This window comes from Trachypithecus francoisi, unplaced genomic scaffold, assembly GCF_009764315.1.
Source record: "Trachypithecus francoisi isolate TF-2019V2 unplaced genomic scaffold, Tfra_2.0 Lachesis_group11, whole genome shotgun sequence".
Taxonomy (NCBI): Eukaryota; Metazoa; Chordata; class Mammalia; order Primates; family Cercopithecidae; genus Trachypithecus; species Trachypithecus francoisi.
The window spans coordinates 31,864,737-31,881,921 of record NW_022681456.1 but is presented as its reverse complement, the minus strand read 5'-3'; the positions used below and the strand labels follow the sequence as shown (position 1 = coordinate 31,881,921).

At 40.4% G+C, this 17,185-nt stretch overlaps 1 protein-coding gene across 1 annotated transcript; it reads right to left on the bottom strand.

The window, feature by feature from the left end:
- Positions 1–973: 973 nt before the first annotated feature.
- On the bottom strand, positions 974–14,258 carry ARL1 (ADP ribosylation factor like GTPase 1). Its single transcript, XM_033220906.1, has 6 exons — positions 14,101–14,258; positions 12,337–12,474; positions 9,353–9,434; positions 7,885–7,996; positions 2,606–2,784; positions 974–1,883 (listed from the first exon to the last, which is right to left on the bottom strand). Exons 1-6 carry the CDS (start codon positions 14,102–14,104, stop codon positions 1,853–1,855), a joined length of 546 nt encoding a protein of 181 aa, XP_033076797.1. The 5' UTR covers positions 14,105–14,258; the 3' UTR covers positions 974–1,852.
- Positions 14,259–17,185: the final 2,927 nt, after the last annotated feature.

Sequence of the window (17,185 nt, the reverse complement as noted above, 5' to 3'; positions counted from 1 at the left end):
AACTTGTTTTCTGCATTTTCCAGCCATGTGCCACCGACCAGAAATAAACTCAACTATAAATTGCAAACGGGCTACTTGTCAAGATGACAAATACCTATCCTACTATTTCAACTATGAACATAATTCTGAAATGCCGTATGCCAGGTACCACACCAGATACTAGGGACATCAATATGAAAAAGTCTCTGCCCCTCAGGAGTAATATTGGTTGTACTGGAACACTTGTAGCTGAAGAAAAATCTCCAAAAAAGATTTCAGAGACTAAAGTAGGAATGGGTGCTGGAGAATGAGCAAGAAGGGTGAGAGTCCCGCAGGTGAAGGGAGAAAGCTCCAGAGAATGAATATAAGCCTGGAGAATGAACATAAATGTGAGGGGAAGAGGTCACAGGCCAACACTGGAAGCACAGTGAAGGCCAAGAAAGGAACTACTAATGTTCCCGAGACCTGCGGGGAACCGTGGCATTAAGCTCTCAATACCAGCACCTAATTTCTTAAACGCTGGTTTTCCAACTTAAGTGAAAGAAACTCACCCGTTTTTAGCAATTATGAAGCACTATATTTACTTCTGTCACATTAGTTGATTCTGAGGTGGACTGGGTAATTTGAAAAGCTCCTTTGAACATGAATTGTTTTTAAACTTACAATCTAGCAGTAAGCCTAATTTTTAAACCAGAATGCTTAATTTCCCCCTGTATAATCAGTAAGATTTTGGTTTTTAACAAGTTTACATGTTTGAATGTAACAAATTTACATTCAAAAAAGACCAAATATTGGACATGGTAGATAAAAAGAATGAAAACCAGTAAAGACATCTTTTATAACCTGCAAATAGATTTTTAAACCTTCCTTTCCTTTAATGTGAAATTTTCTCTTTCATGTGTTATGAATTCCATCAAATATAACCATTTAGGATTATTTATAGTATGTCACTGATCACTTCTACTAGTATAGACAAATAAGTTTATAGACATTATTTTGAATGTAACTGCTTTAATTAGCATAATTTTATTAAAGAATTAGACTGTGTTGTCAATACTGACATTTTTGGGAATATATAGTATAGTTTATAAGTCAGGCTTCTGAACCAGAAGTTTTACTTTGAGCCTTATTCCCACCTTACTAGCTAGCAGGTGACCTTGGGCAAGCCAGAAAATAATTAAAGGTGCGCTGAATACATACAGTGAGGCCATGATAACCTGTCCTACCTACTTCACAAGCTTCCTGTACAGATCAGCTAGGTCAACATAAGATTTTTCTTTTGACAACTGTAAAGTACTATAAAATGACAATTACAGATAAGTCAATGAAGTTAACCATCAAAATAATATTCATGCCTATAACCAAAAGCTTTTAAACAAAACAGCTTAATAAAAAGTGGTCAGATAAGCAAATAAAGATTATATTATACACACTATGTTCCTCACCTACTCTACTGAGTCTAATCTTTGGAAAGATAATTCATTTTAAGGGGAAAAAAGTCTGTTAAGATATTTTTTAGTATTTATACAAACAAGCTGCAACTACTATTCAAAAATAGGTTTTTTCATCCAATAGGAGTACATTCTTTAATAGAACTGTATTTGAATAAGAATTCCATACAAATAGAATATATACCTTAACACAAGAAAGCAAGAAAAGAATATTTTACATTACATAGAACATTCAGGTGATTCGATCGAATTATCCCTCCAACCAAATATTTCTTTTCCCTATTTACCACAAACATTGCAGTCAGTCAGTATATGCCAATAATCATACAGTTTTAACATCTAGTAGTGTGAAGTACACTTGACTGTTTCCAAAGGGAGAGAGGTGATGTAGTCTTCGTTTCAGGGGAGAAGAATGGACTGAATTACTGTCTGCTTTTTAATGTTTCAACTAACCTGTAAAGAGAAAATGAACTGTTTTATAAAATTAACTTTCAGGCATAAAGCATGATCATCTATAATAAACTTTGTATTAGAGGTGGATTCCAAAGTACTTAAAATAAAGACAGCTAACATAGATGAGGTTATGCATTAGATTTCCGTAAGTTTCCTTTAAGCTTTGAATTTGTCTACGATTTGAACGAAAAATTCAAAAAAGACCAAATATCTATTTTCCAGGCTACTACTACTTCTGGGCTACATATGGATGACTCAGAGGTGAAACTAGTCTCAGTCTTCAAGGAGGTGATTATCTAATGAGTAGATGAACAAATCAAACAATTACAAGACAGCATAACAAGTACTATGTCACTAATCTGTGACAAGGGCATCTAACTTTAAGTGAGTGGTTAAGCAGTAGGAATAGAGATACATTAGGAAAAGCTCTTCAGAAGACAGCCTGAAGCTAATTCCTGAAGGATAAGGAATTGGAGGGTGAGGTGAGGCAAGGAAAAGGCTAAAAATTGGCAAAGAATTGTAACTGTCATCAGGTAGGTGTGGTTGAGAAGAAGACGGATGCACCTGAAGACCAGTGGGAGAAAAGGCTAGAGGAACTTATGAAATAAGCTGCTAAATAAATCAAAGTTTCATCCTCAACACTGGAGAAAAATTACACGTGGACGTGCATAGCTGCAAGCACACACAAATGCACAGATGGCTTCTGGAAACATGATACTTGCCATTCCATTGCCTCATCAAGGCCAGTGCCTTTGGTTGCTGATGTTTTGAATATTTGCCATTTTCGGTCCTTCAAGGCAGGTAACCCAAGTGAATTTGCCATCTCTGAGGAAGTCATGGCCTGTTCCATGTCCTGTTTATTTGCAAACACCACTAAAATAGCTTTTCTCAGCTCTTCTTCCTAAATGAAATTGAAAATATTTAATTTCCTTTAACCAATGTGCTCTCTCGAGTTTAGAAAATGTCCAAAAATACATTTTAAAAGTGTATTTTATAATTATTAATATATTATATTCATTATACATTATGAAATTATAGAGAAGTATAAAGAAAAGAAGCTTTACCCATAATCCTACCTCCCAAATATGATCACTGTTAACATTTTGGGTGTTTTCTACTAGTACTTTGTTTTGCAGATACTTAAGAGCTTATTTAGGAAATACATTTATACATTTAAGATGAGATTTATATATAGTTCTATACCCTGCCTAAAAAGTAAAAATTAAAATCATGTTTCTCCAAACTATAATAATTTTTTCAAAAAAAAAAAGGCTAAATATGCTGTACACTATGGAGGCATGCACCATAAACTGTGTTAACTATTTTCTAGTATTAGACTCTTTTTTTTTTTTTTTTTTTTTTTTTTTTGAGACGGAGTCTAGCTCTGTCGCCCAGGCTGGAGTGCAGTGGCGCGATCTCGGCTCACTGCAAGCTCCACCTCCCGGGTTTTCGCCATTCTCCTGCCTCAGCCTCCCGAGTAGCTGGGACTACAGGCGTGCGCCATCTCGCCCGGCTAGTTTTTTTGTATTTTTTTTAGTAGAGACGGGGTTTCACCGTGTAGACCAGGATGGTCTCGATCTCCTGACCTCATGATCCACCCGTCTCGGCCTCCCAAAGTGCTGGGATTACAGGCTTGAGCCACCGCGCCCGGCAGATTTATTCTTTTTTTTTTTTTTTTTTTGAGATGGAGTCTTGCTCTGTCGCCCGGGCTGGAGTGCAGTGGCCGGATCTCAGCTCACTGCAAGCTCCGCCTCCCGGGTTCACGCCATTCTCCTGCCGCAGCCTCTGGAGTAGCTGGGACTACAGGCACCCGCCACCTCGCCCGGCTAGTTTTTTGTATTTTTAGTAGAGACGGGGTTTCACCGTGTTAACCAGGATGGTCTCGATCTCCTGACCTCGTGATCCGCCCGTCTCGGCCTCCCAAAGTGCTGGGATTACAGGCTTGAGCCACCGCGCCCGGCCGTAGACTCTTATTAGATTCTTTCCACTGGACTATTAGATAAACCCAAGTGACAGGGTCTTTATACAAAAATCTTTGTTTGAATCTGCTTTCTTAACACAATATTCTAAAAATGGAGTTAAAGTATGAACAGCTTTTTTCAGGCTTTGATAAACTGAATACATGCATGAACAGCTTTCCAGAAAAGTTACCCTACCAACAGTGTATAAAAGTCTCCATCTTCAATGCAGCCTTTGCAGAGTTGGGAATTATTTACTTTTCCAAACACAGCATCTCATTATATATTATTAGGGTATTCGAAATGCAAATGGGTTGAGGCAGGAGAATCGCTTGAGTCCAGGAGTTTGAGACCAGCCTGAGCAACACACAGGTCTCTACAAAAATTGTTTAAAAAAACCAACAAAAAAGGAAGCAGAGTCAGGAGCTCAAGGTTATAATAAGCTTTGGTTGTGCCACTGCATGCCAGCCTAGGGGACAAAGGGAGACGCCCTTTTTTTTTTTTTTCTTGAGACGGAGTCTCCCCCTGTTGCCCAGGCTGGAGTTGCAATGGTGCAATCTTGGCTCACTGTAGCCTCCGCATCCCGGGTTCAAGCAATTCTCCTGCCTCAGCCTCCTGAGTAGCTGGGACTTCAGGCGCCCGCCACCACGCCCGGCTAATTTTTCTATTTTTAGTAGAGATGAGGTTTCACCATGTTGGTCAGGCTGGTCTCGAACTCCTGACCTCGTGATCCGCCTGCCTTAGCCTCCCAAAGTGCTGGGATTACAGGCATAAGCCACCATACCCTGCTGACCCTGTCTCTTTAAAAACAAATGCAAATGTTATTAGCAATGTTTTCCCCCTATGAACTGCCTTTTGCTCATTTTGCAAAAGATCTTGCTATGATTAAGATCACTAATCCTTAGTCATTGGTTTCTGGTTAGGCCTGGTTTCTTATCTTAATCTTGTTTATATTTGCCATATCTGAGCTTTGTGGGGGGGGGTTACGTTAATATAATTAAATCTCATCTTTTGAATTCCTTATATGTTCTTATAATTTTCTTTTTTTACATTTAATTATTTACCCATTTAGAATACATTTTTGTGTATAAGGAAGTTGAAAGGCCAGGCACAGTGGCTCACACACACCTCACACTTTGGGAGGCTTAGGTGGGTGGATCACCAGGTCAGGAGTTCGAGACCTGCCTAACCAACATGATGAAACCCCGTCTCTACTAAAATTACAAAAATTAGCCAGGTGTGGTGGTGCATGCTTGCAATCCCAGCTACTCAGGAGGCTGAGGCAGGAGAATTGCTTGAACCCGGGATGCAGAGGCTGCAGTGAGCCAAGATTGCGCCACTGCACTCCAGCCTGGGCAACAACAGTGAAACTCTGTCTCAAAAAAGAAGAAAAAAGTTGAAACCTAAACTGCTTTTGTGTCTATACTATATATTTTTAATTTTGTTTGTTTTGAGACGGCGTCTCACTCTGTCACCCAGGCTGGAGTGCAGTGGCACTACCTGAGCTCACTGCAACCTCCACCTCCTAGGTTCAAGCAATTCTCCTGCCTCAGCCTCCCATGTAGCTGGGATTACAGGTGTGCACCACTACACCAGGCTAATTTTTGTATTTTTAGTAGATGTGGGTGGGCAGGCTGGTCTCAAACTCCTGACCTCAAGTGATCCGCCTGCCTCCGCCTCCCAAAGTGCTCGGATTACAGGCATGAGCCACAGCGCCTGGCCTGTGTCCATGTTTTAACATTAACAGTCCTGACTCGTACTCGGCCCGTACTTAACATAACATGATATTTACTGATGAATTAAAAGTCACTTCCTAAAGAAAGAATCCAACTTTTACTTCTTTCTCTGTAAGACTTTATAAGTCAAATCCTAACACTGCAAGTAACCTAACAATAATCCTGAACAACTCAAGAATTGTAAACTGAGGTCAACAATCCATTCGTTTTAAGCAATACTTTGTATGATAAAAATATATCATGTGAATTATATCTAAATAAAGCTGTTCTTTAAAAAACCCATTATACCCAAGGCAATTAAATCTTATCCTTACATTTAAATTTGGTCTGAGAAGCTCTTATAATAAATATAATGCTATGATATATTTAAAAAAAAAATTCACCAAATGTTTAAAACTATTAAGTCTGCAATTTATAACTTGGAAGTCATTAAGAAGTCAGTAGTTCAAGAAATCAAAAGTCCTGGGCTGAGCATGGTGGCTCACTCTTGTAATCCCAGTACTTTGGGAGGCCAAGGCGGGCAGATCAGGAGGCAGGCAAACTGCTGAGGTCAGGAGTTCGAAACCAGCCTGCCAACATGGTGACACCCCATCTGTGGTACAAATACAAAAATTAGCCAGGTGTGGTGGCAGAAGCCTGTAGTCCCAGCTACTCAAAGGCTGAAACAGGAGAATCGCTTGAACCTAGGAGGCGGAAATTGCAGTGAGTGGCAATCATGCCACTGCACTCCAGCCTGGGTGACAGAGCAAGACTCTGTCTCAAAAAAAAAAAAAAAAAAATCAAAAGTCCATAGTCCTCTCATCTGAGGATGCTTTTACCTAGGTATCAACTGGCCTAGAACTTATATTTAAACATCCCTTGATTAAACAATTCAGAATCACAGTTTTTGACAAGAGAAAGAAATTTATCCATCTAATTTTCCAGAGCAGGGGCAATTTTATTATTATCATAGTACATTTGATTATTTTTTCATTCTTAAAAAATGGATGATTTAACGCATCCTCTGAATTTGAGCAATTAGCCAATATATGATCTTATTAACTTCAGTGAATAAAATGTATTGAATTCTTAATTAAGTGCTATACACTGTTCCTCCTATCAGGGTAAACTCAAGGAACTTACATTTTAGAAGGAGAGATACATAAGCAAACAAATACATTTTTTTTTTTTTAATTTTTATTTTTTGAGATGGAGTCTCACTCTGTCACCCAGGCTGGAGTGCAGTGGCACGATCTTGACTCACTGCAACCTCTGCCTCCCGGGTTCAAGTGATTATCCTGCCTCAGCCTCCCGAGTAGCTGGGATTACAGGCACGCACCACCATGCCCAGCTAATTTTCTTGTATTTTTAGTAGAGATGAGGTTTCACCATGTTGGACAGGCTGGTCTCGAACTCCTGATGATCTCTGGTGATCTGCCCGCCTCGGCCTCCCAAAGTGCTGGCATTACAGGCGTGAGCCACCATGCACAGCCAACAAATAAATTTAAAAATGTAAAAAAACAGTAAGTGGGGTGCAATGGCTAACACCTGTAATCCCAACACTAGGAGGTTGAGGCAGGAGAATCACTTGAGGACAGGAGTTTGGGACCAGCCTGGGCAACATAGCTAGACCCCGTCTCTACAAAAAAAAACAAAAAGAAAAAAAAAGAAACAATATTGGTATAAAGAATAAAGAAGGGTAAAGGATTAGAGAATAAATGAGACTTCTTTCTGGGGAAGGGATGTGGGAAGAAACATGTCAGGAAGGCACCCATGCAAAGATGCTGGAGAGAAGCAGAAGGATCAGCAAGTGCAAAAGGCCCTAAGCCAGGTGTGCAAGCTCGTGTCCAAAGAACAGAAAGAAGATCTGTGTAGCTAAAGCACTTTAAACACTGGGAAGGGCAAAAAACGATAAACGTGAGGCCAGCATTGTGCCAGCAACCCAGAAATACATATTTCTCTGAACTTTAATCCTTCTAAAACAGCTAAAAATAAAAAGACATATTTTAAAAGTCACATCAAATAAGTGACTTAGAATAGGTATTTTTGTTTAAGTGAGCTCTGAACCTCCTGGAAAATCAACCAATCTGGCTTAAAGGAAGAGGAAGTTACAAGGTTAGTTTTTGTTGTTGTTGTTTTGTTTTGTCTCCAACCCTCTCCTCAAATGTATTTTTGGAATAGAAAATCATTTGCATAAAAGAAAATATTAAAAGGATGGAGAGAACAGCCCCTGCATTCTTTTTAATTATTCTTCAGTGTAATAATATGTACTGGAAACAGCAAACGTAAATGATTTCCCCATATTTTAAAGTGGTTAAGTTTTCTTACCTCCAACATGGCAACTAACTCCGATTTGGAAATGCCAATTCGGTCTCGGTCACAACTGTCTACTACATAAATGACTGCATCTGTGTTTGAATAGTAACATCTCCAGTATGGCCTAGAGAAAATTCAAAATGGGAGAATATATTGTTACTGTTTTAAAGAAGAAACTGACAAATCAATTGCCAATTCTGTCCCACACATGTTAGAATCAATACCTTAATGATTCACTGTTTCTGGTGGATATATGTACCATATCCCTCAGATGTGATGGAGTCAAAAGAATGTTGATAAACATTAAATCACAGGACCAGGGAGTTTCAAAATGAATTCAGACTTCAGGATGACAACATTTATTTATAATCTATGAAATCACTAAATATACTGATAGAAAAGTTGTACACAGACCTGATCATTACACTTTCTTAAACAAATATTTAACTAGGTACCCCTTAAGAGGAATAAACTTTTTAAATGTGATTTCATTTAACAGTCATGAAATTAATCACTGACATTAAGCAGTAGAAATGGCTAAAATTATAAATAAACTCAAAAGTGATTCAATGGAGTCTCTCTGAGCTACTCTGGCTTGGGAGGCTGCACAATTTAAAAAAAAGAAACGTGATTCAATAAATGAGTTATAAGAAGTCAGAATGTTTGGAGAATGCATTACTAATCTTTTAAGATGGTACCATCATGAGCAACTACTGACAGTCACCAAACATTCACTGTTGCCATATCAAGCCCAAAACGCTAAGCAGAAGACCCGAACTGCAGAAGGCATTTATTTTTTATTTATCCATTTATTTTTTTGAGACGGAGTCTCGCTCTGTAGCCCAGGCTGGAGTGCAGTGGCGCAATCTTGGCTCACTGCAACCTCCGACTTCCAGGTCCCGGTACAAGCAATTCTCCTGCTTCAGCCTCCCAGGTAGCTGGAATTACAGGCACGCACCACCATGCCCAGCTAATTTTTGTATTTTTAGTAGAGACGGGGTTTCACCATGTTGGCCAGGCTGGTCTTGAGCTCCTGACCTGGTGATCTGCCCACCTCGGCCTCCCAAAGTGCTGGGATTACAGGCGTGAGCCACTGTGCCCGGCCAATGGCATTTATTCTTATATTAGCCCTAAATGGTAGGCCTGCAAGGTACTTTATAATCAATTCCAAAACTGTGTGTTTCAGAGAGGACTGACAAGAACTAAATGGAGGGTCCTTTCTAGGTGAGAATAACTGAAGTAATAAGGTCTTGAGATTTTCATGAAAAGAGTTTCATTAAGCAGATATCTGGAAAATGGGGCTCCTTAAGTTTTAACTTAATGGATGCTCTAAGGAAATAGTTCCAAATTTTACCTCATTTTAAACCAGGTGGCTCCATTTAAATCACAATAGAACACATATTCTAGTTTACTGATGTTAACCCTTAAAAGAACCAATAAATGTTAAATACTACCAAATAACCTGGTCTTTGTACCATACCTGATACTTGTCTGTCCTCCTAAATCCCAGACTTGGAATTTAAGGTTTTTGTATGTCACCGTCTCTACATTAAATCCAATGGCTGGAAGAGAAATCAAATCAGCGGTATGTGTACACTAATACATTCCACGTTCAAAATATCCTATCTAATTGAGTTATAGCAATTAATGGTAGCTGTTATTAGAGTTTAAAATATATATAATATATACATAATTTGTCTTAGGATTCGAATTAAAAAGAAATGGTAATTGTTGAATCACATTATTGGCTGAGATTTTATACCATTTAAGACGAGACAGTATGCTCTGCTCCCCTACACACGTGCACGTGTGTGCACAAAACATCAATTAGCAAGATCAATACCATCTTCAGGATATTTTTTAAAAGCCAGCAGTTCTGCAAATAAAGTGTATAATTTTAGCTCAAATAAATTTAAAAAAGAATTTAAAAAAGAAATAAAAAGGAAAACATAATTTTTAGCTCAATGGAAATCCTATTAAACTCCCCTCATAAAAGAGTAGTTAAAAGTGTTCGAAAGCTGTATTTAGAAAATACAGTTGTGGATGTACTATAAAAAGTAGAATTTTGGTTGGTAGCCAATAAACAGACCAAAAGCAAGAAAAGCTAAACTTCAATTCTAAACTTCAGCATGGACACAGCCATGGCTGCAGCTTTCAATCTCACAGCCCATCTGCAGACATCCTCAAGAGCTCACTTGTAATAAGGTCATGGCTGGATGGTCAAAGGGCAGGTGTCCCATCCCTTTTCTCTGCCATCCTTCTTAGGTGAAAAATAGGTAAAAAATAACTTTCATGGCTGGGTGCGGTGGCTCACACCTATAATCCCAGCACTTTGGGAGGCCGAGACGGGTAGATCACCTGAGGCCAGCAGTTTGAGACCAGCCTAGCCAACACTGTGAAACCCCATCTCTTCTAAAAATACAAAAATTATCCGGGCCTGGTGGCACATGCCTGTCATTCCAGTTACTCTGGAAGCTGACACATGAGAATCGCTTGAACCTGGGAGGCACAGGTTGCAGTGAGCCGAGATGGCGCCACTGCGCTTCCGCCTGGGCAACAGAGTGAGGCTCTGTCTCAAAAAAATAAATAAATAAATAAAACTTCCGGCTATAAGTGGACAATTAGCTTTTGTTTTATATTTAAGTTTGCAGTGGTGATACCTTTGAGTATTTGGCAAGTATGTCTATTACAATTAAAAAATAACAATACTATAACAAATTTGAGCAAAAAACTAAAATGCAAGTTCATGATGTCTCCCTTAGAATTAGGTAGGAGTGTAATCACAATGTTCACTAATAGTGAAAAAAACATCGTTTACATGTGCAAGACAAGAGAATGGCGTAGACTGGGTGCAATGGCTCATGCCTGTAATCCCAACATTTTGGGAGGCTGAGGTGGGAAGATGGCTTGAGCCCAGCAGGTAGAAGTAGAGGCTGCAGTGAGCTATGATTGCGCCACTGCACTCCAGCCTGGGCAAAAAAGCAAGACACTTTCTCAAAAAACAGTGTGGTGTAAAGCAGCACTCACTGAAACTCGAAACTATCCACTGTGCTGCTCTGTGCACTGCAGGAGATGCCCAGACAGAAATGGGTGATTTTGAGAAGCAAAAACTAAGGGAACTAAAATTTGCTGAAGATAGCAAAAAGGAATAACAGACATTACAGGGTTCAAAACACTCTTCTTTCTTAAAGGTTAGCCTCTTTTGTTTTAGTCCATAAATTTGAACAGCAACCATATAGAAATATCCTGAGTGACAGAGTAATGTTAGAGGCATAATTTAAATAATCTTGAGCAAACTGTATGAACTCTTCAATTTAATTTAAATGTATTAATCTTCTCCAAGTAAATTGAGGTCAACAAATGAAAAAGAATAAATAACAACAGTATTCTCATACAGTCAAATAAGACTGTTGGAGAATGTTTTTGTAAGACAGCAATAATTGATTAAAATTGAGGTATTTCTTCTCTTAATAAATATATACATATATATGCATATATATTTTGAGACGGAATTTCGCTCTTGTTGCCCAGGCTGGAGTGCAATGGTGCGATCTCAGCTCGCCACAACCTCTGCCTCCCGGGTTCAAGTGATTCTCCTGCCTCAGCCTCCCGAGTAGCTGGTATTACAGGCATGCACCACCACGCCTGTCTAATTTTGTATTTTTAGTAGAGACGGGGTTTCTCCATGTTGGTTGGGCTGGTCTCGAACTCCTGACTTCAGGTGATCCACCTGCCTCGGCCTCCCAAAGTGCTGGGATTACAGGCGTGAGCCACTGTGCCTGGCCTTCTCTTGATATTTTTAAGGTACCAAATTACTTCAACACTCAATCTCTAAAACTCAGATCTTTAAAAGTAATCAATAGAATTACCTAGATAAACTAATCTTAATTAAAATAGTAACAAATACAGAAAAAAAGGCACTTCACATGTAATATTACTTAACATTTATATAATTCTTTACACAGGTTTAAAAGGTACTTTTAACTACTTCATTTATTTCCCCCTGAAAGCTAATGGGTATTTATCTTATGTATTTTATTAGTAAAGATACTGGCTCTCAATAAGATTTAGTTATTTAAACCACTTTTAAACAGCTATAAACAGTCAAACCCGGCCGTAAACCAGAACAAGGGTCCTTAAATTACACTAAGCTGCCTCTCAATTGATGGAAAAAGTGTTATCAATGTTTTGTTCATACCAGCAGTTTATAAACTTTATCAAATACTTTGTTATATGAATTAATTTATTCAGAAACAGGCCTGGCATAGTGGCTCATGCCTGTAATCCCAGCACTTTGGGAGGCCAAGGCAGGAGGATCACTTGAGGCCAAGAGTCCAAGACCAGCTTGGGCAACACAGTGACACCTGATCTCTATTAAAACAAAAACAAAAAAAAAGAAAGAAATAGAGTTGTTAGATGGAGACCAGAAAACCCCTACAATTAGTTCATCATACCAACACTTACTAGGTATAGTAGTAACAACTTCTCCAACTTGTAATCTGTACAAAATTGTGGTTTTTCCTGCTCCATCTAATCCCAAAATTAAAATCCTCATTTCCCGAGTTCCAAACAGACTGGAAAATATACTTGAGAAAAAGCCACCTAAAACATAACAAAAGAAAAAACATACACAATGTCATTTTGTGAACTAGGTACACAAAACATCTAATCTTGTCCTTTGAAAGCTATATACCAAATTAAATATTATAATTTCCTGGATGCATAGGTGCATATTTTTGCTAATGAAATATATTATTCAACATCAAACAATTAGTTATGTTACTATGTCCTAAATATTGTGTCATGCAGGCACAGAAGATAAACCAAATAATAAGAGAAATATGGCCGCTGTCTTTGGGAATCTCATTTTCTAATCAGAATAGGAATATTTTAGCATGATCCCCTCCCTACCCCCAAAAACCAAGGGGCCAGTAAGGAAGATAGTGGGACAATGTAATCCTCGCACAGGAAAAGTATTGTACAGCAGCAGTACCACTGTAACCAACTTCAATCAGAGTTCTCCACCAAGCAATATAACTAGTACAAGAAATTGAGAAAGAAGTTGAAAACAATAACTATTTTGACAGAAAACCCATTTTAAAAAATAATAAAGCTCTATCCAATGCATCACAAAATATTCCCAGAAAGCTTCCTGTACATCAAGTATTGTGTAGTATAAAAGCACAGTCTTTTTCCCATCCAGAGCCATTAGAGAAGATTAAAAACAAGTTACATTAACGATACAAAAAAAATCGTTAACATCAGAAGCGATGCCACACTGTTATTTGGCAAAGACATGGTATAACTAAGAGCTGCCAGTTGAAAAATGAACACCAACACGGGCTAGAGAACCTTGGGAAAGTTCAACAGAATGGGTGTGACTTGACAAAGTCCTTCCTACCATTTACAGGTAGAAGAGAGCCGGAACAAAACTGAAGCGGGTTATGGAAGACAGGACAGCGCCTGTGATGCTTGGGAGCAAGAAGTATGCTCCCCAGAAAACTGTGGAGGAATTCAACCAAGCCAAACAATCTGCACCTTCATTTGGAGGGTGGGAAACAAGTTAAAGAATGTGCACCCTTATTTGGACCCTACTGATGCTTGGCCCGCTGATTGAGGCAGTTCCCTCAATCAGCGGGCCAAGAATTGAGAATAAAATTTCATTTACCGACTAGAAATACCCGCATTATTGCATGAAACGCTACAGCAGATGAGCAGACAAATGCCAAACTGGCCATAGAACAACATAAGCAACACCTGCTCTCGGATTTTGCAAACTGACGCCGTCCCAGCGCCCCTGGTAAAGAGAATAATTAAGCTTCCACTCTGGGGCCGCAGCTCATCTTTCATCAAGAAACCTCAGCGACGCTGCGACTGACGCGTTGCCAGCCTTCGCAAGAACAACTCTGCCCAGCAAGTGGAGCTGGGGATGAGGGAAAACTTCATGATAAGGGGAAAGAACTCGAACCCAGGCTCTGCAGACCCGCGCTGTCCGGGTCCCCGGACCCCGTGGGATTGAAGGGGAAACGAGAGAGGGCGGAGGAGAACGCAAAAGGCCGGATCCACCCCTAGAGATGAAGATCCGAGGTAAGTTAAGTCCTCGGCCACCCGCCCCCTGAGGAGCTGGCTACTCTAGGGTTCCCCAGCCGGCCCCTTTCCTCCTCTGCACCCCAGCCCTCGGCCGCGGCCCCCTCGAACGCGCCTAGGTGCCCTTCTCGAACTCCTCACCCATGATGAACCGCCTGTCCTCCCTCGCCGATCTTCAGTGATTCCTTGGCCTTCGGCGGCAGCTCCGAGGCGGTTTCCTCGCAAGCCCAGTCAGCAGCAACTTCCACGTCGGACTCCAGGCGGGGGCGGGAGCGAGGGGCAGCTGCGACTGCGCGCCGGGAACTGTGGCCTGAGCATCCACGTCGTCGTTTTCGACTCACGGTCCCCGCTCACTGGATGTAGATACTGTGGACGCCAAAAAAGAAAAATAATTCAAAAACCTGAAGTATCTCCTGCTTCTGTTTTTCTGTACAGAAAGAACTTCTGAAATGGAGAAACTGGAATTTTTCTTTTAAATTCTGACACCAAAAAGTGGCGAATCTGACAACTAAAAATGCGAGTCGGGCCTCGATGAGACGTCCCTGTCGGACGCTGGCGCAGGCTCCGGCGTTACAGAGGACGCCTGTACTGGAGCGCCCGGAGGGGCCAGCCCAACTCTCCCCAGGTGCTTTCTCCCAGAAAGAAACAAGACTACGTAATAATGATAGGAATGATCCCGCGCTGCCAATGCGGAGCAGCCTTACACCTGAGGCCTGTAAGGAGGTTTTTGTCTTCGCTGTGGCCTGCAGGACAAGGACCTCGCCCGCCTTTCTTCTCGCTGACCGAGCACTTGAGACCGCATTTCTGGGGTTGGCAGTGTGGACTGGCTGGTCACGATCGTGGGGACCAGGGACTTATTCCCTCGAGGGTCGACTGTTGGAAGTAATGTAGGTTTTGATAGTGAAGTGTGTTGAGAGGAGGAAGGAAGCACGCCTAGAGGATGTGGAGAAGGAATTTCCCCTAGAGTAATTTCTAAAGGTTGAGCATGTAGGTTTTAAAACTTCCCAAAGATCCATTGAAAAGCAAACCTTCCAGCAGGGCGTGGTGGCTCACGCCTGTACTCCCAGCACTTTGGGAGGCTGAGGCGGGCGGATCACGAGGTTGGGAGATCGAGACCATCCTGGCTAACACGGTGAAACCCCGTCTCTATTAAAAATACAAAAAATTAGCCAGGCGTGGTGGTGGGCGCCTGTAGTCCCAGCTACTCGGGAGGCTGAGGCAAGAGAATCGCTTAAACCCAGGAGGCAGAGGTTTCAGTGAGTCGAGATCGTGCCACTGCACTCCAGCCTGGGCGACAGAGCGACACTCCGTTTCAAAAAAAAGAAAAGTAAACCTTCCATCCCTAATACCCTGTATCTCAGTGATCCCCAGTAGTCACTACTGTTAATACTCTCTTAGGTTTTCTTCCAAATCTTATTAATACCTTTGCATATTATGTTTTTATTTATAGTACAGATTTTCATCCATTCAACAGAAGCTATGGACTGCCTTTTAAGTTTATTTTTAAAGAATTCTTCTAGCTTTAAATAAAAATTGTATGTATTTACAGTGTACCATGTGATGTTTTCATAGATGTATATGTTGTGAAATGATTATCACAATGAAACTAAATTAACATATCCATCACCTCACATAGTTGTGTGTGCGTGTGTGTATATGTTTATTTTGTGCTAAGAATATTTAAGGTCGGCCAGGTGTCGTGCCTCAGGCCTGTAATCCCAGCACTTTGAGAGGCCTTGGTGGGCAGATCCCTTGAGACCAGGAGTTGGAGTCCAGCCTGGGCAACATAGTGACACCCCATCTCTGCAAAAAAATAAAAAAATTAGCCAGGCACAGTGGCACCTGTAGTCCCAGCTACTTGAGACGCTGAGATGGGAGGATCACTTGAGCCTGGGAGGCAGAGGTTGTCGTGAGCCGAGATCCTGCCACTATTCTGCTTTCTAATTCTACGAGTTCCACTTTTTTTGACTCTACATATAAGTGGGATCATGAAGTATTTGTGTTTCTGTGCCAGGCTTATTTCCCTTAGCATAAATTCATCCATATTATCACAAATGACAAGATTTTCTTCTTTTTAAAGGCTGCATAGTATTCATTATGTGTATAAATATACATATATATACCACATTCCTATGTTTCACCTTTTCTTTGTCCATCAGTTCACTCTTAGGTGAGTCCATACTTTGGCTTTTATCAATAATGCTGCAATGAGCATGGTGATGCAGATATCTCTTTGACATAGTGATTTCATTTTATTTGGCTATATACCCAGAATATATGGTATATATGTATATATTGTATATAGTATATATACATATATGATATATATTGTATATATTGTATATATAGTATATATACATATATGATATATATTGTATATATTGTATATATAGTATATATACATATATGATATATATTGTATATACTATATGGTTTACAGTGTAGTTCTATTTTTAATTTTTTGAGGAGCCTCCATACTGCCTCCCATAATGGTTGTACCAATTTACATGCTCACCAACCACGCCTATTTTGGTTTTGACTTGTTTGCAGACCCCTCTAGTTGTCTAGGTTCTGAACTAGGTTTGCCTGTTGCTCTCACCCTTGCCCCCAAAACCACAGGTTCACGGAAATTTTCCTGCAAGGAAAAGTTTTGTTTATTTTTATTTTTGTTAATGGTTTGAGAAGGGGAGAAGAGCTCTTTACCTAACACCCAAACCTTTCTAAGCCTGTCCTTTGTAAGCACTGTGTGGTCTAATTATTGGACTTCTGTGCTTATGATTCTATAATACCTCCTCTTAAACAAGATTAGTTTGCTGCTACTTGAAAGATCTTGGCCGTTACTACTTCAAACTTATGTCGATGTCAGATTTATATTTGAGTATGATGTATGTAATTCTTGAAAATAGAAATTCCCTTTAAAAGAGAACTGAGGCCAGGCACGGTGGCTCATGCCTGTAATCTCAGCCCTTTAGGAGGCTGAGGTGGGTGGATCACCTGAGGTCAGGGGTTCAAGACCAGCTCGGGCAACGTGGTGAAACCCCGTCTCTACTAAAAATGCAAAAATTAGCTGGGCATGGTGGCAGGTGCCTGTAATCCCAGCTACTTGGGAGGCTGAGGCAGAAGAATCTCTTGAACCTGGGAGGTGAAGGTTGCAGTGAGCTGAGATTGCCCCACTGCACTGCAGCCTGGGCGTCAGAGCAAGACCCTGTCTCAAAAAAATAAATAA